At 38.5% G+C, this 25517-nt stretch overlaps 1 protein-coding gene across 1 annotated transcript in view; it reads right to left on the minus strand.

Moving 5' to 3' along the window:
- The window catches only part of TRPM3 (transient receptor potential cation channel subfamily M member 3), a 252426-nt gene that overhangs the window by 104983 nt on the left and 121926 nt on the right, over positions 1 to 25517 (minus strand). The window contains exon 10 of the mRNA XM_049632685.1: positions 13876 to 13948. Within this exon, the coding sequence (XP_049488642.1) occupies positions 13876 to 13948 (73 nt within the window). The remainder of the gene's footprint in view (positions 1 to 13875; positions 13949 to 25517) is intronic.

The raw sequence follows: 25517 nt of genomic DNA on the forward strand, positions 1-25517 counted from the left end.
CCCCCCCCCCCCCCCCCCCCCCCCCACTTGCATGCTGTCTCTCTCTCCCTCAAAAGTAAATAAACATTAAAAAAAATTAAAGCCATGGTACTTTATAATTTTGACAGAAGGCAGAGTGAGAAGTAAGAGGGTCTGAGAAGGAGACAAAGGAGTGCTCAGAAATGTAGAGCACCCACTTGGTGTCTCTGACACCAAGGGAAGGTAAAAATCAATATAATTACCACCATATATTGAAAGCCAATCACATACTAGGCGTTTTACATTTATCATCTCATTTAATACTCACAAAAACCCTGTATAGCAAGTATATTAATCCCCACTTGGAAGATCAGAAAACAGAGGCTTAGAGAGATGGAGTGAATTGTAGAACAGGCTTTAAATGGAGGCCTTCCCTCAGGGTAAAAAAGAGTTGCATAAGAAATAGGCAAAGTCAACACTGTGAAAAGTTGCTGAATGTTCCAGAAGATAATTGTTGGGGTTTAGAAGAGTATCTGGGGTCTTCATGGGTACTGAAAGCTGTGTGAGAAAAAAATCTGCAGAGTGAGCCAGTGAGCTCAGAAAACAGAGTAAGTGGAGGGTAAAGACTGTTGGTGGAAAGGCAGGCCAGCTTTCAGAGCTGGATGGTCAAGAGGAGAAAACTAGGATGCTTCCTTGAGGGTCTTGGTGGAGAGGGCCAGGGTCGTCTCAGGTGACAGAGAGCCTGAATGTGCTGATGGGAGAAGGGAAAGAGCCACTGGAGAGGGAGACAAGAGCAAGCACATGATGGATGAGATCTTCAGCATGGAGGCCAGGGAGTAGTTGGTCAGCAAAGAAGAGAGGTCATTGGGGTGAGGAGGGAATGCAATGAGGCTGAGTGGAGATACTGACATTCATGAGTGGGAAAAAGGGAGCCGGGATGAAACCAAATATTTTAAGTGAAGTAAGAGGGGATGCCCTCTGAAGAGAGTGAGAAGGAGTGAGGAGCTGAAGAGAATGGAGAAACATGGCGGATGTGCCACAGGCTGACAACTGAAGAATAAGGGGCTTTCAGAGCAGAGTTAGGGCCCACTGAAGCAAAACATCCCAAATATGTCATGGCACCGAAGGCACATATTGCAGAGAATGTTTATTTAGGGACCTGAGATTCAGTGTTTGAGGAAAGTTTTGTTTTTGTCTTTGTTTTTGTTTTAAGTACCCTGAGGGTCACTAAATACTTCAGTGGGTTGGAAATGGAGATGTGGACTCCCTTTGGGAGAGTTGTTAAACAAAAATGTCAGATGTGTCATCTGACCTTGATAGCTCAAGTGTGGTCCTGTTTGATGGACTGGGGTGGTGGAGGAGCCAGGATTTGCAGCCCTTGTAATGTCCTTAGTGGCACCATGATGTTGTGATGTGTAGGATGGTACCACTCATCTCTATATTAGTTGAGAAACATTTCTTCTTGTTGGGGTCTTTGGACCTTTCTGTGTTTTATCTGCGGAATCTTGTCTGGTTTAAATATGCATCTTCGGATTCTATTCATTTCCATCAATCTCTTTGTAAATGTTGCACCAAAATGCGATAGGGTCTCAGTCCGTGAAAACATAACCATCCGTTCATTTAAAGACATCACATTCTCTACCAATATGAGAACCACAAAAGCGAAAGGAGACTAGCTGAAAGACCCTGTCATGTGACTGGGTTGCTAGGATACACCTTCAATGGTCTCCCAGAGCAGAACTGCCTACCTACCCCCGTGGGCCTCTCTTAGGAATGTGGCTGCTACCTGGAGAAAAAACCAAATTAAAGGCTTGAAACATGCACATAAAGAAGTAGATGAGGTCTGTGTATAACTTATTCTTTGCTCTGTTTTCTTGCCCTCAATGATAACTATCTCCTTTTGGTAAAAATAACTCTAGGTAGACTCCCAGGAGAACGTTAAAAGGAATCAGGAAAAATTGGATTAACTTTAGCTGGAAGAAATCCACATTTGGCTTGTAAGAGACAAAACAGACAGCTGAGTTAAAGAGCCCTTTGCAGGAAGATAGGGGTTTTCTTTCTCAGTTTATCTTTAGTAAATAAGACAATAAAACTGATATTTCTTTCATGCTTAGCTCATGCCAGGCACTGCTTCTAAGTGTTAATGTGTTAAAGTGTCACAACAAACTATGTGCCACTATCCCCATTTTACAGACAAGGAAAATGAGGCACAGAAACTTGTCAAAGGTGAAGTAGCCAGGAAGTGCCAGAGGCAAGCTTCAAACCCAGGCAGTCTGATTTTAGAGCCGTTTTTTTCTTTTTTAATTCATAGGAACTTAGAAAATTTTACTGAACTCATGATACTCACAAAAAGAAGTTGGCAAACAGGCTTTTGTGTTCATATCATAAAACAACCCACAGGGTGTGAATGAAGGAAGTCAGAATATTCTCTGATGCTCTATCATTAGGGTCAAAATTGGTCAAATGGTACCCAAAATTCACTTGTCAGCTTCTTTAAAATTTTTGTATCTTTATTTTTTGTTTGTCAAGCCCTTTGGGGTTGGAGATTTATTTATTTACTTATCTGGCTTTATTATTAAAAAAATGTATAGGTGCATCAAAAATATGCAATTCAAAAGATACAGTTTGTGAATACACTTTAAGGATGTTATCGATTGGATACAATGATGTACATGTGTGTGGGCAAAATGAACCAGGTCTGGAGATTTTTATATCCTGTTTATTCTGAAGGCTTTGATTTTCAGGATTAATAAAATTTAATTCAGTTTTTAAACTTTTGGTGGGAGTGCAAACTGGTACAGCCACTGTGGGAAAACACAGTATGGAGGTTCCTCAAAAAACTGTTGGTTTGATTTCAGAGCTAGGGGGCGCAACTTTTATGGACCAACACTATATAAAAACCTTGCAAAGTCAGGTTGTCTGTGTGATGATATTTGCTGGGAGTACCTACAGTAAATTTTGCTACTATTTCTTTGTGTCCTAATAACATATGCAGTCAAAGAGGACAAATGAAATTATATGGCTTCTGATTAATAACATTGTGAAACACTGTTCCATTTCCTTCTTTTTGCCAACCTAGCTCAATGGACGAGTCCTCTTTATTGTGCCCTTTCTGCAATAAAAGAAGCCAGTAGGTCACAAGGTCTCCCATTAACACGTTAAAAAAATTTTGTAAAAGTGTTCCCGTATGACACACAATATGCAAGACTGAGAAACGTTATCGACTTAAGACAGAGGGAATAAAAGAAAAAAAATTCTACTGGGTTATACTGCTTGCTCGCGATATGACAAAAATGAATTCATTTGCACGGATGAGTAAATAAAATATCTGCATCTTCCATAGTGTGATTTTTAGCAGTGTTCTACAGAAATGCCTGCCCTGGAGTTCTGGCACATTTTCTGGAATTATTGCAGTGATGATTTCCTAACTTCTGTTTGCCCTTCCTTTGTCTTTTACTTGTTCTGTCCCTTTCACTGAGAACCAGGTAATCCATTTTGTATCTCATTTTTACTAAGGTTAAACATGCACAGCGTTAAGAGTCATCTATTCCTACAAGATTTGTTATAAAATCCCAAATCTCATCACTCCCTTCCTCTTTACCCAGAGGCAACCACTTCAGTTCTCATGGCTGATTATTTTGGTTCTGCATGGCAGATAGTCTTTGAAGATAGCTTCTTTCTTTTTTTTTTCCTAAACATGTCAAGGGGAGGTCAATTTTTTTTAATGTTTGTTTACTTTGAGAGAGAGAGTGAAGGGGAGGGGCAGAGAGAGAGAGAGAGAGAGAGAGAGAGAGAGAATCCCAAGCAGGCTCTGCACTGTCAGTGCAGAGCCCGACCTGGGGCCCCATCTCATGAACCAAGAGATCATGGCCGAAGCCAAAATCAGGAGTCAGATGCTTCACAGACTGAGCCACCCAGGCACCCCTGAAGACAGTTTCTAAGGAACTATATATCACCCAGCGTTCACACTGAACCTGGGCTGGTCTTGTGACTCGCTTCTGCCAATGGAATGCAGCAGAAAAGACACTATGCGGATTCCAGGCTTGAGTCCTCGGGAGGGATGGCAGCTTCTCCTTTGTCTCTTGTGGCCAGTGCAGAACTGTGTCCCTTCCTCTTCAGCCAGGGATTGCCAACACGTTTCTCCTGGGTTACAGCTCCTGCGTTCCAGGTTCTGTGTTTTCTGTTTCTGTTGTTGTTTGTTTTTGGTTTCCTCTTTCATTTCAGTGGTGCATATCCTCCAGTAATTTCTGAAGAAATGGTTCATGGGTAGTAAATGTTTTGGTAACTCACGTGTGACAACGTCTATTCTACCTTCACAAGTGGCTGGTAGATTAGGCACAGAATTCTAGATTGCACATAAATGTTCTTCAGAATTGTTAAGGCATTGCACAATAGCTTTCTATGCTGTTGTCTGGAAGTCTAAAGCATTCTGGCTCCTTTGCATTTGAGCTGTTTTTTTTCTTTGGAAGCTCATAGGAGAATGTATATACATATATAGTATTTATGTATTTAGTATATTATATAGTATTTATGTATTTAGTACATTATATAGTATTTATATATGTATATAAATTATGTATATATAAATACCATATAATTTCTATTTACATAATTTATGAGTTTTATGATTAAATATAATTTATAAACATAATATTTATAATATAACATAGTAAAACATATAATATATAACATATATTATATAATATATATTTGGCTTCCCATGTTCTGCAGTTTTTATAATATAACTTGATATGGGTTTATTTTTGCCCATTGTACTGGGCACTCAGTGGGTCCTTATAATCTAGAAATGTGTGTTCTGGAGTTCTGGGACATTTTCTGGAATTATTGCAATGATGATTATATATCATCATATATATTCTTATATATATATTCATATATATATATATATGAATATATATATATAAAACATCTACTGTATGTTAAACATTTTTCTGTGTGTTTGGATACAAAGTCAAAGAAGACATAATCCTTATCCTCCAGAAACTTCCTGTGGGAGGTGGGTTTATAATTAGGATGATCCACTTCCCCAGTTTACCTGGATATTCTTGGTTTATTCTAGTTTTTCTGGCATAATTATCAGTATTTCTCACTTCCATGCCCAAGAAAGTCTCCGTTTGGAGATAAATCATCTGCTAACCATTCCACAGAGTTGTTGCAAAGATTAGATGATGAAATTATGTGAAGATGCTTTGTGAATTGTAAAACATACAAATAACAGGATGAAAAGATTTAAGGTCTTTTATTGCATTCTCCTACTGAGACAAACAAGTGTCTAAAATTGCTATCTACCTTGCTCTCTGTTATTGCTTTAAGATCTGCTTGGATTTATAAGAAAATAAATTTGCCAGCAAATTAATTTCATTTTAAGGCAGTTTAGCATATTCTCAATCATTTTCAAGATTAAAGTCCTTTTGTGTGTGTGTGTGTGTGTGTGTGTGTGTGTGTGTACCTGTTTTGGATCATTACATGTATGCTTGAAATTTATTTATCATTTGCTATTGTTTTCAGATTTATGGGTCTTCCTTTCAAATTTAACATTTTATGATTCTGTTGGATTTTGGACATAGGGGATATGCCAATTCCCTAGGAAATTTTTTTTAAGTTTATTGATTTATTTTGAGAGAGACAGACAGACAGACACAGAGACAGAGAGAGAGAGAGCAGGGGCCAGGCATAGAGAGAGAGGGAGAGAGAGAGAATCCCAAGCAGGCTCTGCACTGTCAGCACAGAGCCCAATGCATGGCTTGAACTCACGAACTGTGAGATCATGACCTGAGTGGAAGTCAAGAGCCAGATACTTAACTGACTGAGCCACCCAGGCACCCCACTTCCCTAGGACTTTTTAAAGCCTATTGAAAAGGGAAAAGGTATAAACATAGTAGATGTAAGGTAGTTACCATAAAGAAGGCAGAGTGTCTGCCCAGGAGCTTCCAATGTCACTGTCTCATGTGTTCCTTACGTGCCTCCATGTGAGAGCTATGATTTTTTTTTCACACAGAGAAGGGAACTGAGGCATATATACAGAGGTTAAGCAACCTAGTTAATACCACAGCCAGTAAAGCGCTAAGATCTAAATATATATCCAATCTGATCTTAATGTCTATTGATCATTCATTCATGAGGTTAACAAATAATGTTTGAATCACTGATGTCATCCTAGGTTCTGTATATGTGCGGATGTGGTGGGGAGTAAAACAGAGGTGGTTTTCGTCCTTATTTCTCATTTGGCATCGTCCTCATCAGTCAGACCATCATGTATGAAACAGATTTTTCCAGTACTGGGTTAAATGCTTGACTTGCATTATCGATTAATATGGTTACAACAGCTGTGGGAGAGGTATTATAATTATCTGGGTTTTATAGATAAGGAAACTGAGTCTCAGGGAGGGTAAGCAGTATGATCAACAGGGAGTAGTGATGTTCTTATGGGCATCATTGTCACTATTATCAGGAACTTGCTGGGCAGTCCCACTGTGGCAAGTACTACCCTGAGGGGCTGGGGCAACAGTGCAGGATGGCATGGAGGGAGCCCAGAGGTGAAAGTCTGGGGCCACTGGCCTTCACAGAACCATTTTTTTCCTAAAGAACAGTTTTCGGTCTTGGGGGAAAAAGGGGGGTAAGAATGTGATTTCCTTTAATATTTTTGGCAGAAATACTCAAGGACAGACCATTAAAATTTTAAAAGGTAATATTGACTATAATAATGCATAATCATTAATATGCATTAATATGCATATTAATAATTATTAATATGCATTAATAATCTTAATCATAATTAAGAAGTTACGTATTTATGTCCACCTGAAGTAAACTTTATGAGTGTGATTTGGGTGAATGTCTGGGCCTTAATTAGTATTCATGTGACTTAGTTTCTGTTTTTGTCTATGGAATGAAGAATTTATTCTTGGTATATAGATACTGAGGCATTTGCATTTGAGACAAGTCTGATGCTCTTTGACCCTCAGTACTTCAGAGAAGTATGTGTGTGTGTATGTGTGTGTGTGTGTGTGTGTGTGTGTGTGTGTGTGTGTGTGTGTATTTTTCAAGTTGCTTCTGGTCTTACCAGCATTCTTTCCTTCTCTACTTCCTGGCTACAGAATCGTTTGTGTGTGTGTGTGTGTGTTGGGGTGGGGGGACCCACAACTTTGTGACTTGGTAGAGCTGATCCCATCTCTCATGTCATGGATCACAGGGATTCTCCCATCTCCTTTGCTGTGGTGATGAATTCAGGGGTGGGTGCTGATTTTAAGGCAAGCATATGCAAGTTCTCTCTGGGCCCCTTCTGCTGTAATTGCCAGGAATTTAATGGATTTACTCAGCTGGTTTTGGGTCTGAGCCTAGCACTGCTGATGGCTGTTGTGTGTGACAGGTGTACAGACTAATGCTGAGAGAGAGAGGACAGTCCCCGATGATGTCATTGGAACCCTGGATCCTGCCTGGCCTGAACTCGGTTTACCCTTCAACTTCCTGGTCATGTGAATCCACAAAACTATCTTACTTATTTTTGCTTGAGCTAATTTGAATTGTGTTTCTGTCACCTGTAAGCAAAAAAAAATCCTGGTTGAAATCAAATTCCACTGGTGATCTAATCTTTAAACATAAAACAAGTGTCCGATTACACTGATTCTTGCCGTTACATTAAGAGAAGTTGTGGGCATTCTAGTTTTATCACTAAGATACTGGGTGTGCAGCCAAGGTCATCTGGTAGCTAAGTGCCCTGGTAAGAGCTCTGAGAGTTTTAAGGAAGCAGATATCTTGATCTATATAGGTTTTGGGGGCCCATGCCAGGACTCTAACTGCTCATGGTCAATCAGCTCTGTGACTTCTACATTAAAGATTTGACTAAAGGGCTAAAATGAGCCGTCTGGCAACAAGTGCACAGAGGAAGCCTGATTTACAAATCAAAGGACAGAAGGAAGACTAAAGATGGCCTCAAGCAGAGAAGGATTTAATATTTTTGTAAAGAGTCTTCATTGTAAAAATAAGCTAGTGAATTTGGTCTCTAACTGAAATAATTCACTATTCTCCCACAGTTTAGCCCCCATGCCCTTATTTTTTTGAATTTGAGAGAGAGAGAGAGCACAAGTTGGGGAGAGGGGCTGAGGGGGAGAGAAAGAGACAGAGAGAGAGAGAGAGAGAGAGAGAATCTTAAGCAGAGCGCAGAGCCCCATGTGGGGATCGATCTCATAACCCTGGGATCATGACCTAAGCTGAAATCAAGAGTTGGACGCTCATTTGACTGAGCCACTCAGGTGCCCCTTAAGGTTAAAATGAAGTGATAATGCCACACATTTTGACCTTGTTGATCTCTTTTGGATAAATTTCATTTACTTCCATTTGTATAATATTTAGTAACTATGGTATCTGCATCTCACATATGTGATGAATGTATCAACATGAATGTCACTCTTTTTTTGGCTTGAGTAAGTCTATGTAAACAATTCTGAGTTAAAAAAATACTATTAAAAGAAAAACAATTCAAAAAAGGAAAACAATCATGCATGTGTTCTATTAAACTGCCTACACATAGGAAAGAGGGATGGGAAAGATTGAACATATAATCAGAAATATTTTTTTTATCTTCAAAGCAAGGCCATAATTAATTTCGTTAAGTCTATTTATGAATCATCTGAGATCAAGCAAGTAGCTTCTCAATAAACACTCCTGGATGCTAATTGCTTATGAGACCTGGTGCATAGGATTATTGGACGTACACTACATCAGGATGATGCCACAATTTTTATTTTACTAGGGATTAATTAAGCCATTTAAAAACAAAGATGAGTTATTTAGCAAGACTAATTATCTACTGATGTCAGTACTAGTTTGTGATAATAACTACATTTTCTAGTTAATAAAGTTGGAGGGGCATGCAGCGTAGCTTCAAAACACTAAAACATATATACGCTTTATCCTTTTGTATACATTTTTTTTCAAGTTTAGTTGCTTGTAAAGATATACTTTTAAAGGAAAATGGTTCAGAACATAGCAATTTTCATTGTTCTATGTGACCTAATCAGTAGCTTTCTTGAGAATGTGCGAAAGTTAGAACAGCCTGGCTCTTCTTTTGACATTTCAATTTTTATTTCAAACTTCTTTCCTCATAGTTTCAAGAAAACTACAAATGTATTCTGTTAGAAAGAAGTTGTCATCCTCCACTTATATCTGTACATAATTCATTAGTTTATTACTTATCAATAGCATTAATTTTGTCCGAGGAAACGAGACATAAAATTAAGTGGGAGGAACGGGATAATTTTCTCTGAAATGACTGTGAAAGTCCACAGGAAAATTGGATTTTATACAAATTGTTTCCTATTAGTCCTGGGTTCAAATAATCTGCTTAGATTCCTCAGCGGTATTTCTAATCGTTTCTTAGAGTGACCAGCTGCCATCCATGCCTACCTGATTTGCACAGACACTTCAAATACTGCCTGCACATAGTACAGTATTTTTCTTCCATATGCACTTGACTTTTGCAGCTAACTCCATAAGATGCTGTCTCCTTTTTTGTCATTCTGACATGAAACAAGGATGGTTTTCTTGGCGACACTATGTCTTCTGCTCAGATCCAAAATATATGATAGCATAGCTCTCCCATTTTTCCCTTAAAACTTTTAAAAATGAAAGCCCATACTTTATTCAGATTTTTCTCAGTCTTCTTTTTTCTGCTTGGGGATCCTATCCAGGAAACCACATTACATTTAATCCTCATGTGTCCTTAGGCGTCTCCAGGCTGTTACAATTTCTCAAGCTACTCTTGTTTTGGATGACCTTGACAGTTTTGAGGAGGAACACAGCGTTTTGCACCCTCTTTTAGCTTTTAGAAAATGCTTTCCAGAAAAAAAGAAGTAAGCAATAAAGGTCTTTTCCCATGGCATGCAAGAGCTTCTTTACCAATGAAGATTCAACCCAAAGGCAATGAATTTCTCGCTGATGGAGGACAGTGATGACCACATACTATACTTCAGTGCATGCATAGAAATGGAAGGGTACACACCCATGTGATTTGACTTCTGAGGTGTACCAGAAAAGATTGTTAAAAATTGGAAGTAATTTTATGCACAGAGAGGGTCAAGGGACCCTGCTGTGAACAGATGTTTTCTGGCTTTATTGAGCCTGGAGCAGAGGGACCAGAGCAAGAGGCATGAACAAGTCAGCCAGGATAAGGTGACTGACAGGAGGCTGGTCAACACTGGATAGTTTACTAACAGAAGTTTGGGGTCGTTTCCAGTGAGTCTCTGGTTGCTGTGATTTAGGCAGGGCCAGGCTGAGAGGGAGGCAGACGGAGAGGGACTAGGTTACTTGCCTAAATTTTTGAGTCCTTTTCCCATAGAACCAGTAAAGGTGTCTGAAGTCCAGAGATATTAATGGCATCAGATCTCCTCTGTCTGAGTAGGGAAGCCTGATTTTAGCAAATATAAATACAGGACTCCCAGTTAAGGTTGAATTTCAGATAAATAATAAACAGCTTTTTTAGGATATGTATGCCCAAGACAATATTTGGGACATTGCTTATGCTAAACATTTATTTGTTGTTTATCTGAATAGTCAGTGTCCTGCATTTTCGCTGCATTTTCCTTGGCTTCCCCTGGGTAGGTGTAATGGGGTGAGGAGAGAGCTGAAGAGGAAGAGAAGGGTGTAGGGTGTATAGTTTCTAGCCTCAGACCACCACTCTTGGAGAGTGATTATCTTGCTGTGAAAGACAAATGCGACATCACTTATTCTCAAAAGCCACCCCAGGCCAGCATTTGAAACAACTTTGGATGTCAGAGGCATCTCTGGAACAACATTCTTTTTGTCTCCTTCTTTCATCAGTTTTGAATAGATTTGTCATTATTCTGTGTCCTATAGAAGTATCCTTTAATATATACTGATACTGAAGAAATAAAACCCAGTGGGTTCAGAAACAAGGGATCAGCAAAGGTAGACTTTCCCTAGGGCCACCTGGTTCCTATCCGTCCTTCCCCCTCCCCACCTCCGGACTCTGGGCTTATGGACTAGTGTTTAGTTTCATGGCTTTCTCCTCCTTCTCCTATCTACTTTCTGGTTTTCTCAGATGATGGAGGGAATAAAAACTTGACTATAAAAAAATTCCTCAGGCATGGGATAATTGAAAGAGAAGTACAATTATAAAAATTAAGTGTTAAACCAGGTTTCATGCCCAGGCATAATTTAAAAAAATACATAAGAAGAATAATTTAACAAACTAAGGAAATCATAACTGATATAAATATGCTCTTGGCCTCTAAGAAAGTCAGCAGAAAGTATTATGTTTGACATCCTTCACAGATCAACTGGGTCAAAATCAGAAAGCATTTAAAAGCCTTTGCAAAATAGAGTTGACACATCACAATCTTTTAATGGCATAAATTCCCATTAGCATCAACTGTTGCATAAATAGTGTTCATTATGGTGATTAGAAATGTTAATTTCTTAGAGCAATCATAATTTCCTTTAATCTACTATGACAGTGTTTTTTAAACTGCAGGTTATGACCCATTAGTGGGTCATGAAATCAAGTTAGTGGGATATAATCAGCATTAAAGAGAATAGAACGGAATGGAATAGAAAATATCCAATTTCATTGCACACAGTCAATGTAAATATTATTTCATGTACTTTAACCTGAGTTCTAAAAACATATGTAGGTACTTGGTTATAATATAAAATGTATTCCATATGGTCTGTCATGCACAATCAGAAAACAACTATTCTATATGATAACAAATAAATTCTAAGACTGATCTAAAAGTGAAACACAAATTGAAGTGACAGATTGGTGAACATGGAAGAAAATATTTTCAGTAGAAGATACTATGATGGCTAATATGTTTTTAACCAATGACTGGCCCACTTCTCCATTTGCTGAGTTCTGTTTCAAGGTGGTAAATGTGGCATTCCACTCCTTATTATCAATGCAATAGAGATGTTTTGGTGGTAAACGTAAGTGAGGGCTGTGGGGTCAGCCTGTCTGTACTACTTATCTTGAGTATGTTACTGAATTGTTCTGTGTCTTGATTTCCTTATTTCAAGATGGGCCTGGTAATAGTCTGGCCATCAGACTTGGAAAGATTAAATAGATTTATGCATAGAATGTGTTTAACATGGTGTTTGGCACTTAGCAAGTCTTCAGTACATGTTAGTTACTGGCTTTATTACTTTTAATTATTTTTCTGTAAGAATAGCAAATATCAGAGAATTTCTTACCTCAAACTTTTAATTTTATCTCTGACAAATGGAGAATGGAGGCCAGAGTATGCTCTGTGATTCAGCCCATGCACGGTCCCTGAATTCTTCTTCTCCTGAACATGCATTTATTAGTTCATTGGAATGAAGTACTTTAGAGCAAAGGTTCTCAACCTGGGACACATGACCCACTTCACAGGATGGTGAACTTCTGAAATGCGATTGGGATTTTGAATGAATGTGCAAATACACCTTTGGGGAATACATGGAGGGGATCCATGGCTTCTAGTGTCAATGGAGTCATAGGTGGTGCAGTGAAGAGTTAGACAGACTTGGGTCTAAGTTCAGCCTTATTAATTAGCCTGGTAACCCTGAGAAAGTTTCTTACACCTTGTAGCTCCACTTACCTGTCTGTAGAATGTGGATTAAATATAGCTGCTACATAATACAGTTGTTGCGATAATTAATGTTTACAGCATTTATAAAAAACTCGGCACTAGGCATAACGGCTGCCACATTATGGGTATTCAAGAGAATATTAATAGTGGAAAAGGGTAGGTAGACTGGAAATTAGAATACAGTGGGTTCCTATTCTGAATTTCAATTGTGGAATGTTAATTGTAATCACTGAGTAATCATTCATTGAGCAATCGCTAAGTGAGTAATCACTGAGTAATCATTCATTCAGTAATCCATTCCCTAATTTATTCAACAAGAATTGACTGAATGCTGCCATGTGTGAGGGATTATGTGAGGTGCTGAGGAAGCACTAATGGATAAGACACATTATCTGTCTTCACAGGCTTATGATCCAGGAAGGCTCACAAACAGGCAGTCACCAACCTTGTGATAAATGGGGCAGCAGGCAAAGTATGGGGCTTGGGGAGAACGAGGGAGACATCTCAAATTCGGAACAACATTCAATGAGGTTTGTGGTTTTGTTTCATCTTATGGTTCTAGTTTTCATTTCAGGGCTGAACAACTTCCTCTTGTTTATTTTAATGCTGAACATTATTGGCCAAGTGTAATATTCCTAACTAAGGGACATTAAGGGCAGACTTTGATCTGTGGAGCCTGGAGGAAGCCACTCTTCTCTTGGATATGGCTCCAAATATGAGCACACATAGTGAGGCCACTTGGTAACATGGGGCGAGAGAAGAGGACAAGCATCCACCTTCTAAAGGGAAAATCATAGAATCCAGGGCTTTTCTATTTTTGCCTTGACTTCAAGGAAACTTACAGTTAAATTTAACGTCCCATTACAAGTTTATTTTATTTTTTGTTTATTTCTTCGTCTCCCTCAATGATTTTGATTTTCCATTTTAATGCATTATGACACCTCTGTATCTGTCTAGCATCTCTGCCATATTACACGGTTTTTGCAAGTAGATGGGGTAATAATTATTAAATAATCTCAGTCATGTAGTGTCTTAAATACTATATTGGCCTCTTTATGTATTGTTATGATTCAGTGGACACGATTGAATGGTAATTTCTTTAAACTTTATGAAACTGAGTCACACTTTGACAGCTCTATCATAGAAGAATTTCATAGCAGGAACAATGTCTTCCAGGAGAAGTCCTTATGTTGTCAATAATTGGATGTGTCATGGTATCATTTGGGTTTATATCCACTATTAGGAGACAAAGTTGCTGTGTTAATCCATTTAAATTATTTTTGTACTCTCTGGACACAGAAACTCTTACCTTTGAGCAAAGCTGTCAGGATAGCTAAATCAATGTCCTGGTGTCCTTCTGATCCCATCCGAAACACCGTAATCTGCAATTTGAGACAAGGTGATCATTAGCAATGCATGTTTTTGCCCAACAGAAATTAAATCAGTGAGACCACACCTGAACATAGACTATCTTAATATCTACCAGGTAGATTTTTAACCACGGGGAAAGCAGACATAGCAAGAATTCAACTCAAGGGTTCTGCAATTCATTAAGAGGAAGATGTCTCAGTAGCCTCCTAACAGAGACCACCTTACATAATGATGTTTACAATGAAGAGAAACCAGAGACAAAGGAAATGTCCTTTTCTATCATTTCAGTTTTAAAATTAAAACTGGCTGGATTTATAAAAATGTGTAAGCTATGAGTTGAGAAATTAAGTGTTTAAAAGTAGCTAGTTTGGTATGCCCTTTGGTAAATGGTCTTATTATGTGTGTGTGTGTGTGTGTGTGTGTGTGCACGCACATGTGTGTGTATATGCATGTATGCAATGTAGCCATCAGTACACTTACTCCTCAGCACTAGTTTTGAATGGTTTCAACACTGTGATGGCTCTAGATCCTTCAGCCCTCTTGATAACCTTGAACCACCTTGAGAATAACTTAGCAATTATTTCCAGGTTGTGAGAAGGAGAAAGCACACAGTACAATAACATCTTTCCTTGCAGTAATCCAGGGGACAAAAGTATTCTCCAGGAATGGAACACAGGAAGGAGAGTAAAGAGAGAGCAATGAAGGATTAAAACCTGTTGGATTAATACAAAGTTCCACAATAATGCTGAACAGTAACAGTGATCTTTTTTCCAAGTCAGAGGGAGGCTAGGTAAGGAAGCCAAAAGGTTATTTGTATATGTATACTGAATTACTATTTTTTCAGCTACTTTAGGCTTCAAGTTTCTCTATCTGTAAAATGGGAAAATAATAGTGCTTGCTTGTTTCCAACTGCATGGGAAGTAAACTTTGTAGGATTTGCTAATATATAATTAATTTTTTAAAAATGTTTGTTTATTTTGAGAGAGAGAGAGACGGAGGGAGAGAATGAGCAGGGGAGTGTCAGAGAGAGAGGGAGAGAGAGAGAATCCATGCTGTCAGTGCAGAGCCGGATGTGGGGCTTGAACTCACGAACCGTGAGATCATGACCTGAACCAAAGTCAAGAGTCAGATGCTCAAAAACAACTGAGCGATCCACACACCCCGCTAATATATAATTCTAAGTTTTGCCACTATGAGGGAGAGAACAGACACAGAGACTCATCCACTGTTAAACTATCAGTTGCCTTAGAAATCTAGTCCAGTACCCAGAGACAGAGTAACTTGCTTCAGCTCACAAAATGAGTTAGAAGGATAGTTGTGATTAGAACTCAGCAGCCCTGCAATGAGAAAGAATGAAATATGGCCTTTTGTAGCAACGTGGATGGAACTGGAGAGTGTTACGCTAAGTGAAATAAGTCATACAGAGAAAGATACCATATGTTTTCACTCTTATGTGGATGCTGAGAAACTTAACAGAAGACCAGGGGGGAGGGGAAGGAAAAAAAAAGAGGTTAGAGAGGGAGGGAGCCAAAACATAAGAGACTCTTAAAAACTGAGAACAATCTGAGGGTTGATGGGGGGTGGGAGGGAGGGGAAAGTGGGTGATGGGCGTTGAGGAGGGCACCTGTTGGGATGAGCGCTGGGTGTTGTATGGAAACCAATTTGACAATAAATTTCATATTTAAAAAAAATAAAAAAAGAACTGAGCAGCCCTCGGGGCAAGAGGAACTCAGGAACAGGTGCCTGAATTGGAAAGAAAACTTGAGATCCACGGGATTAGGATTCAGGGGGCAGAAGTGGAATCTCACCAGCCCTTTAAATTAACTCTTTCCGCCAGTCCGGCTGCGGTCTGAAAGGTATTATTGTGTACTTAGCTGGTAACAAGTTGAGACAACCAGGATCATATTAGAGTTCATTGTTTTAGAAAAATTTCAAAATTAGGCACCAAACAGAATTCCTTAAACATGGGACCTACTTGCTCTGCAGATGCCTACATTTTATTGCCTAATTAGAGATCACACTTCAGATGTAATTTTTTTCTGGGGCAGCAGACAGATAAATTTACTCTGAAATAGAACATTAACAGGACTTCCTAGGAACAGATTTGAGGAGAGGGAAAGGAAGGTACATAGTGTAGGGTTTCTAAAGAATTTGGGAAAGGGGCACCGGAGACACAGATACATGTGCTGTTGTTTGTCAGTTGTATGCCAGGGCTTTGCAGGTTTTCTAGAAAACTGATGTGGGAGGAGTGGCTGTCCACCTGTCCATGCCCTCATTCAAGAGGAAAAGGAAGCACTAAGGAGAGGCTGGAGGATCCAAAGATGAAGTTTGTTTCATAATTTTGCCTTTAGCTGACCTGAAATACTCTAAAACTCTTTTTATTTGAAATTAAAACAAAATTTAAAATATTAATTACACAATGTATATATACAACACCAGGGTGAAAAAACGTCCAACAAAAAAGTCAGAGCCATTTGACCAACCTCAAGTGTTGACAGAGATGAAGAGAATCAAGTATTGTTAAATATTCTTTGTGGGAATATGAATCAAGATAGCACTTTTGGAGTATGATAAGCTAATATAAAATTCCTTGGTATTGATGTATGATTCTTTAACAACACTAAGATTTTATTTAGGATCTTTACAACTGTGTTTGGAAATGAGGTTGGTACATGTAACCCATCCTGCCTCATTTTGGTATTAGAGTTGTACTAACTGTTCAGTATAACTTGGAAAACTTTTTTTTTTTTTATTTACTTATGCCCCAGAACGGTTTCCATAACAAAGGAATTCTCCTGCTTCTGGCAGGTTTACTAAGATGTTTATAAACTATCAAGCACTGAAGTGTTTTTAGGCATAGATCGCTGATCACCTTTATACATTTTCCAACAATTATTGATCAATTTAGATTTTCTGCCTTTCCCTGACTCTGTTTCATATATTTTCCTATGTAATTAAACATTTAATCAAGACTCTCAAGTGCATGGGTATACAGTTGCATGCAGAATTTTCTTATTATATGGGACGCCTGGGTGGCTCAGTTGGTTAAGCGTCTGATTCCTGATTTTGGCTCAGGTCATGGTCTCGTGGTTGTGAGATCAAGAGTTGGACTCAGCACTGGGCATGGAGCCTGGGTTAGAGTCTCTCTTGCCCTTGCCCGCTGCCCCTCCCCCACTTTTGCTATCTCTTGTTCTCTCAGGCTCTTTCTCAAAAAAAAAAAAATTAAAAAAATTTCTTATTATTTAAAAAATCTCCTTTATATCTAGAATTATATGGATTTTTTTAGTCTTCTTTATTTCTAACTTATCAAAATCATGGTCATTTCAAAGAATCAGATTTTCGTGATCAATTATTATTTGACCAATTATTATCTTGATCAATTTATTGATCAATATTATTATTTACAATTTGAAGTGATTATTTTCTGCTTTTATCATTATCCATTCATTTCTTCAGTTTTGCTTCTTTGGCCATTCTTCTAGAATTTTGAGTTGACATCACGGTCACTTTGTTTTTATTCTTTTTTTTTTTAATAAATGTGTTTAAGATTATGCATCTCACATACTTTTCTATGCATTATGTCATTTTCATTCATTTTTAAATATATGCCATTTTGCCTTAAAATTGTTGTTAATGTTAAAAGAGTGTATGTGTGTATCTGTAACATTTTGCAAACATGCTATTTTGCTTGAAAAAAAAAGTGTGTCTTCTCTATCTTCTGGGTACAGAATTTTAGGTAGATAGGTTGCTATAGATACAGATTACATTTAATTTTTATTCAAATATTCTATTTGACTTATTTCTTATTTCTGAGAGGCATGTTAAAATCTTCTATTATGAGTACATACTTCACAATTATTCCTTGAAAGTACAGAATCTTTGCTTTATATGTTTTGAAGGTTTTAAAAAACGTATAAAAGGTTCATGACAGTCTGTTCTTGGCATATTGCAGTTTTTATCAACACAAAATATCTCTATTTCCTATTTAATGTTGTTGCTTTGCATATTTTGTTTTATATTAACATTTTATTTGCCATATATACTCTCATGGGGGATTACAATGTGTCTGATAGATTATTCCATCTGTGTTTTTGTTTTTGTTTTTTTGGTCACTTTTGTGTGGTCATTTTGTTGAAGGTCTGTACCTTGTAAACAGCAAGGCTAGATTTTTTTTTTTAACTGAATCAGAATATCATTAGGAATCCAAGGGAGAAAAGAAGCCAGCTATGTCTAATATGATTACTGGTTTCTTTTATCTTATTTATTCCCTATTACTTTATGTTTTCTATTTTCTAGACTTTATCATTTCCCTTCCACCTTTCTTTTCCTTTGAAAAAGTATCATATTTTCCTAGATAATATATGTACATGGCAAAAAAAAATCCATAGCATAAAGAAATATATGGTGAAAATGAAAGGTATCATTTCTGTCCCCCATTTTGCAGCACCTCTAACAAAGTCAACCACTATTCCTGGTTTGGGAGATGTTCTCCACAAAAACAAAGAGAATTAGACACATCTTTTACACAGGTGGTCGTGAGCTTTATACATTATTATGCATCACTTTTTTTGTGTGACTACCTATCCTGGAGACCATTCTACTCAGCTTCATTATTTGTTGGCTGCCTAATGTTTCCTTATATGCATGTATTATGATTTATGATTTAGTTTTCTATTAATGAACTTTGGGGTGGTTCTTGATCTTTGGTGATTATAAACACCATTGCAGGGAATAACCTTGTATGTGCATGGCTGAGTCTGTCTGTAGAATACAATTCGTTGATAGGGAATTTGTGGGGCCATTTACTCTGAGAGAAGGTCCTGAATTCATTGTTCTGATTCTGCTCCCAGGGTCTCTCCTATTTCCTGCCTTTATTTGTTTTGGTCCTTAATGGTAACTGAAATGATCTTCAACTTCACAGTATATATTTTTCTCCTGAAATGATTTCCAAACTCTACTTTCTATACCTGCTTTTAATATTCTAGAAGTTACTCAAAATTTCTTGCTTCTAGCATAGTAACCTTTTTCATCTCCTTCCATGCTAAGTACTGATAGGGATTTGTTTCAAAACTGTATATATTTATTATTTTAGCCTTTTTTGTCATTTGAGGGGCAGGAGGGAGATAGACACATATATGCTCCTTCTATAAAATCTCATCAATGTACATTTAATAGAAAAATGTAAATCAGGTAGAAGTTACTTAGCTATTTTATTGGTGATTTAGTAAATAAAGCCTGATTTTCCTCTATAATAAAATTGGTATTTTCAACATGTACCCTAAAAGTAATTCTTGGATTTGTTTGACATGGTTGGTTATTTTGTCAAAACGCTATGAAATATAGGAAGATTAAAGTGTTCTTCAAGATTTGAAAGAAAAAAAAAATCACACATTTTGTTAAAAACCCCACAACTTCCCCCAAATTCAGTTTGACATTTTCTATCTTCAGCTCACTTGTGGACAAATTGCCTTAGCCTGGATGCAATTCTGATTCTCAGATTGAAGGGAAGCTGTCTTTCAAAATGACATGATTCCCGTATTCTCCACTCCTTGAACTTGTCTGCAAACCAGCTCCTCTGCTTATGTTCTTACTGTCATTTGTACCCCTGTTCAAAGTCAGGAAATGGGGTGTCATATCTGTTCCCTCTGACCCCCTGCATACAGGGGAGTCATGCACAGATTCATTGAGCATCTCTGTGCTAGGCACCTTTGAGGTGCTGGGATAGAGCAGTGAACAAAGCTGACAGACAATTCCTGCCTTCATGGAGCCTATTTCTAGTGCATTCTAGACAGGAGAGACAGAGAAGCGAGTACATATATGGTATGTCCGGGTGCTTCTCACTGCCTCCTTCCCTCTCTGTCCTCAGTGTCACAGCCATTGTTCAGCCAGCAGCCTCATAACTATTCAGAAGTTTCTTTACTGGTCTTCCTGATTCTGGTCCTTCCATTCTATTCCCCATGCAGCTACCCAAGCAATCTTCCTGATTATATCACCCTCCTTACTAAAATTTTTTAGAGGCTTCCATTACTAATAACTCTTAGCAAGGCATTCAAGGAATGCCAATCTCACACTCCTGGCTACTTCTTTAGTTTTATCTCTTGGTGATACATGGTCACTGCCACACCCTTGGTGTCACCCACCCTCCCACCACAGCCGCGACCCCACACCTCATGCCCCAGTCATGCTGAGCAACTTGCTCCTTTATTTTTTTTTAATTTTTATATTAAAAATTTTTTTTTAATGTTTGTATTTATTTTTGAGAGAGAGACAGAGTGCAAGCTGGGGAGGGGTAGAGAGAGAGAGGGAGACACAGAATCTGAAGCAGGCTCCAGGCTCCAAGCTGTCAGCACAGAGCCTGTGGGGCTTGAACTCACAAACTGTGAGATTATGATCTGAGCTGAAGTCAAACGCTTAACCAACTGAGCCACCCAGGTGTCCCTCCTTTATTTTTTAAAAATGTTTACATATTTGAGAGAGAGAGAGAGAGAAAGAGACAGAGAGAGAGACAGAGAGAGAGACAGAGAGACAGAGAGAGAGAGAATGTGTGCAAGAGCAGGGGAGGGACAGAGAGAGAGGGAGACGGAGGATCTGAAGATGGCTTTGCACTGACAGCATTAAGCTCGATGTGGGGCTTGAACTCAGGAACCGTGAGATCATGACCTGAGCTGACGTCAGATGCTTAATCAGCTGAGCCACCCAGATACCCCACAACTTGCTCCTTTAAGGGCCCCTGAAGTTGTTTCTGAACTTGTAGCCTTTGTTTATTCAGTTCCCTTAAATTTGTTTTAAATGTTTATTTATTTTTGAGAGAGAAAGAGCGTGAGTGGAGAGGGGCAGAGAGAGAGAGCGGGACATAGAATCTGAAGCAGGCTCCAGGCTCTGAGCTGTCAGCACAGAGCCTGACGTGGGGCTCAAACCCACAAGCAGTGACATCACGACCTGAGCTGAAGTCAGATGCTTAACTGACTGAGCCACCCAGGTGCCCCTATTCAGTTCCTTTAAAAGAAAATGTTTATTTTTGAGAGAGAGAGGCAGAAAGAGGTGGGGACAGGGGATCTGAAGCAGGCTCTGCGCTGAGAATGGAGACTCCACTACGGGGCTTGAACCCACCAGCTGCGAGATCATGACCTGAGCAGAAGTAGGGTGCTTAACTGACTGAGCCAGCCAGGCACCCCTCAGTTCCCTTTTTTGGGGGTTCCCTCTGCTTGCAGAATCAACCACAAGCCTTTCACTTGATGTGTGGCACTGAGGAAGCCTTCCTGTATAACCAGGACGGAGTCCTCACTTCTCCTTGTGTCTCTCGCATACTCTGTGTGGCTGCCCAGCACACTGCTTCAGCCCCTCCTTCCCCTTATGGGTACACGTCTCTTTGTATGAAACAGAAGTTCATTTGCAGTGGGGATCGCTAGCTAGCTAGTCCTTGCTCAGTATTGTTCGATGAGTGGATGAATTATTACCAAATTGCTGTGTTAAGGAAATAAGGAAACTGGTTTGGAGAAACCAAAAATGAAAAAGCAGCACATTCCACACAGAGCGGTAACATTAGGCTCTAAACCAGGAGCATGTTTCAAGAGTTAATCATCAATTTTAAACAAGAATCTACTGGACACTGTATTATTACTAAGCACTTAGTCAAGCATTAGGTGATAGAAACTGGGCTGCCGGAGTTTTAGAAACTGTTTGAGACTTAGTATGAACGTGACATTTTTGAGATATAGGTAGCATCGACTAACCCAGAAGTATGCTTCACCCAAGTGCCTGACATTTTGGTGCCATGTAGATTAAACTGTAGTATAGAAAAAGAATATATTCTTTTTCTATATATAGAAAAAGAATATATACTTTTTCGGGAATATATTATAGAAAAATGACAAAACCCCGGAGGTACAAAAATGATTTGGGAGAAGTACTTTTATGTTTGAACACAGTTTGATTCATCTCCTGGGCAACAAACAAGTATATTCACCACTTAAATAATAAAATACAGTTTATGTGGCTGAATTAATCACGGACTTTCCACTTCTAAAACCCACCAGGTCCTGTAGTTGAACAAGCTGAGGGTACAGAAAAACATACTGGAAAAATTAAACGGAGTCCTTTTCAAAGTGTCTGTTAGTTAGCCTAATTTGTGATTTATATTTATGTCCAAGCAAGCAATGGGTCTGTGAAAAGCCACACGGAGATTGAGGCAAGCTTTTGAAAATGAAAATAACCATGATATTAAACTGAAATACATCTGTAAGTTGCAAGGGCACTTTGGCTCCATCTATCAAAGACAGAAAAGACCATTCCACAATCATTTCATGCTTGTTAGATATGTGAGAGACGATACCTGAGTTTGACAAGAAGTTTGTAACACGTCAGAGAATTTTAGAGAAACACCATAGCAACCCAATGGATAATCAGGAAAATTCTTACGATTTTGTAAGTATTTAGAAAAGTCCACCTATAATAATGTTAACCAATAAGTTTGAGGACATTAACACACTACATCTGAAACTTTCCTTAAAGAAACATCTCTGAAACTTCCTATTTACTCATTCAATTTCTTTATAGGATCTGTGGATGTGTTTTCTGAGAACAAGGGCAGGGAGAGATGGAAAGATTAGACCCAGAAGTCATTCAGTCAACACAACACAACGACTTTACAAAATCACCAGCTAAGCAGCATATTTCCCTGATGAGTTGTTGATATTCGAAATAATTTGAAACAACTGAGTGATTAATAGGAAATGCAAAAATCCATGTTCATCAAGATGCAGAATGATAACAAGACCCCTAATCAGGATCTAAACAGGGATGGTGGCTGGTCATCAAAGGACTTTAAGCAGATACTGGGTTCAGTTTTCACTTTGGCACAACCCAAGGTCACCCGGCACTGGGAAGAGAAAAATGCAACTTGATGAATAGAATCCTATGCACCTAAAACATACTCCTATTTTATTTCCAGCATCTGAGAAAATAAAGTCCCTTTGGTTGACAAAATTCTTAAGAGTAACATTTTGCTAAAGGTACTGGTTTAGAAATGGACATGCCGATTTATACGGAGGAGGGGAGGAAATCAGAGGAAATTCAAACACACCTGGAAATGAGCAAACCAAAGATCAGCAGAAAGTGGTATTCAAATTTTTTTTGTGAGAAAATTAATATCAAATAAGTGTAATTATTTGTTATGGAGTTCCATATAAACTATATATTGACTTTCTATGTAATCTTCTTGAGCAAGACTCATAGTCTCATATTGAAGCATGTGAATAAGAAAAGATGCTCTAGAGATAGAAATCAGATGAAATTAATATAAGTCTAATGGGTCTTACTTTTAAAAGACTCAGATGTATGAGTTGTCACATTAGATAAAATACACGATTATTTGACTGTGAAAGGATATTTTATTATACATTGGATTTGCCAGTGGATCGACTGATCCAATTTGCTGGTTTATTTTATTCATTTCATTTCATTTCATTTCATTTCATTTCATATTTTTAATGTTTATTTATTTTTGAGAGAGAAAGAGAGGGGCACAGAGTCCAAAGCAGGCTCCAGACTCTGAGCCGACAACACAGAACCCAGTGCAGGGCTCGAACTGCAAGATCATGACCTGAGCTGAAGTTGGATGCTTAATTGACTGAGCCACCCAGGCATCCCTGCTGATTTATTTTAAAGGAGTCTTCTCTAGTCTTGGGACACAATTCAGTTCAGGTTGCTTTCAGTAGTTTAAAGCACACCGACAGTACCATAACCTCATGCTTTCTCAAGGGACCTTCACGCACAACTGGGCAATTACCAGGGTGCCAGAAAATGGAGGAGGTTTTGCTTTTTTGACTCTAATCTTTGACTCTCCTTTCTCTTTTTCCCAGTGTAATTAAGAACACTAGGGTTTTTTTTCTCCCTTCAAGAAATGCAAATCAGAGGTCAGAAGCCTTCTGGTTCCAACATAAGAAATATTTTTTTCTTATTATAAAAGCAGTGCATGACTGATATGAAAAAAATCATAAAAAGTTTAGAAACAGTCAAATGAGAAATAATTTCCAAAGTCCCAAATCCTAGCCAAAGACAACTACTAATAATATCTTGGCATATTTCCTTTGAGACTCTCTCTTTTTTTTTCTCTTCTTTCTTTTTAAAAAAAATTTCATAGGCATAGTGTAGATGTGTGTGTGTGGGGGGGTGGGCATATTTGTGAAGTACAATTTTTGTGTTCTCATTTTCTTTTCCATTAGCATTATAACTATTATAAGCATTTTCCTGTATTATTGGGAACTCTTCAAAAGCATAACGCTCAGTATCTACAGAATATTGCGTCCAAGAGATGTGAATAGCTCACTCAATACCTCCATTGTTGGACATTCATATTGTGTCTAAACATCTGATATAAATAACGATGTGATGAATATCTTTGCATTTAAATCCTGTTCTGTATTTGGCATTCTGTCCTTAGGGGAGATTCCCCAAAGTTGGGGCCTCTTGTCACAAATTGTCTCATAGCTAGAAATGCATATTTTAGTACATAATACGTTAGTTAAAGTTTAAAAACAAAACAAAACAAAACAAGAAAGCTTGTGCTGTCCTTGAACTATATTTGCATAATGGCCTCCAACCTGGTTAGTGAAAGTGCTAGAAAGGGGGAGGCAGCTCTCTTTAAGCTGGTTGTACCAAAATGGCAGTGGAAAACAGGCACACAGAATGGTCGGAGGGCAGCTCTCACTGCTGGAGACATGGGAGCATTGAGCAGGATCAGCTGTTTCCACCACCACCAACAACGAGGACGAGTTTAGGCTCTTGTTTTTGGCAAAAGGGGTCTTGATAAACAGGCCAACCTCCTCACTTTCTCCTACTTTCACTGTCTGATTTTTCTTTTTAGCCCTTGGCATGCTGCATAGGTCCCAGGGCAGTGCTGACTTAAATACCTGGAAAGGGCAAATGAAATCATTTGGTGAACCTGAGCTTAGGAGACTTTTGTTTTGTTTTGTTTTTTTGTTTTTTGCTTTTTAGCATGTTAAGTCATGTCACGATAAGGAAAGTGTTAAATATGGGTCGGAACTCAACCGAGGCTCCCTGCATCATGATTGACATATCCTTCACAGTCTGAAGAACACTTTGAGATCCTAAGGTGACACATCGGGAGGACAGAAAAAGCAGCCCAGCTGATTTTGTGATGAGAGCAAAAAATGGGAACAGGCTAACCCCCTCATTTATTAATTCTTTGGAGAAATTTCAGCAGGGTTCTTTAGGGGGCTGGAACTATATGACAACCTGTCATCTACTGCCTCCTGGTTTCAGTTCTTTTCCTGACAATGGATGTTACCTCTTTCATTTGTTATATAACTATGTGAGGTACCTCACTGGCTGCCAACATGACAGATCCTACAGGTCCAACAATAAGATTTCTAGAAGCTTCTTTGGATACCTCATGGCCTTGGCTAGCAGAATCGAGAATATTTGTCATCTACCATTTTGTCAGCTAGACGAATGTGCGAAAATTCAATTTGACCCTAAGTATTATTTTCTATCTCAGGAAGGACATTCCTGGATTCATGTGCATTCTTGTATATATTTTTAAAAAATAATTAGACATCT

This window comes from Panthera uncia, chromosome D4 (assembly GCF_023721935.1).
Source record: "Panthera uncia isolate 11264 chromosome D4, Puncia_PCG_1.0, whole genome shotgun sequence".
Classification (NCBI taxonomy): Eukaryota; Metazoa; Chordata; class Mammalia; order Carnivora; family Felidae; genus Panthera; species Panthera uncia.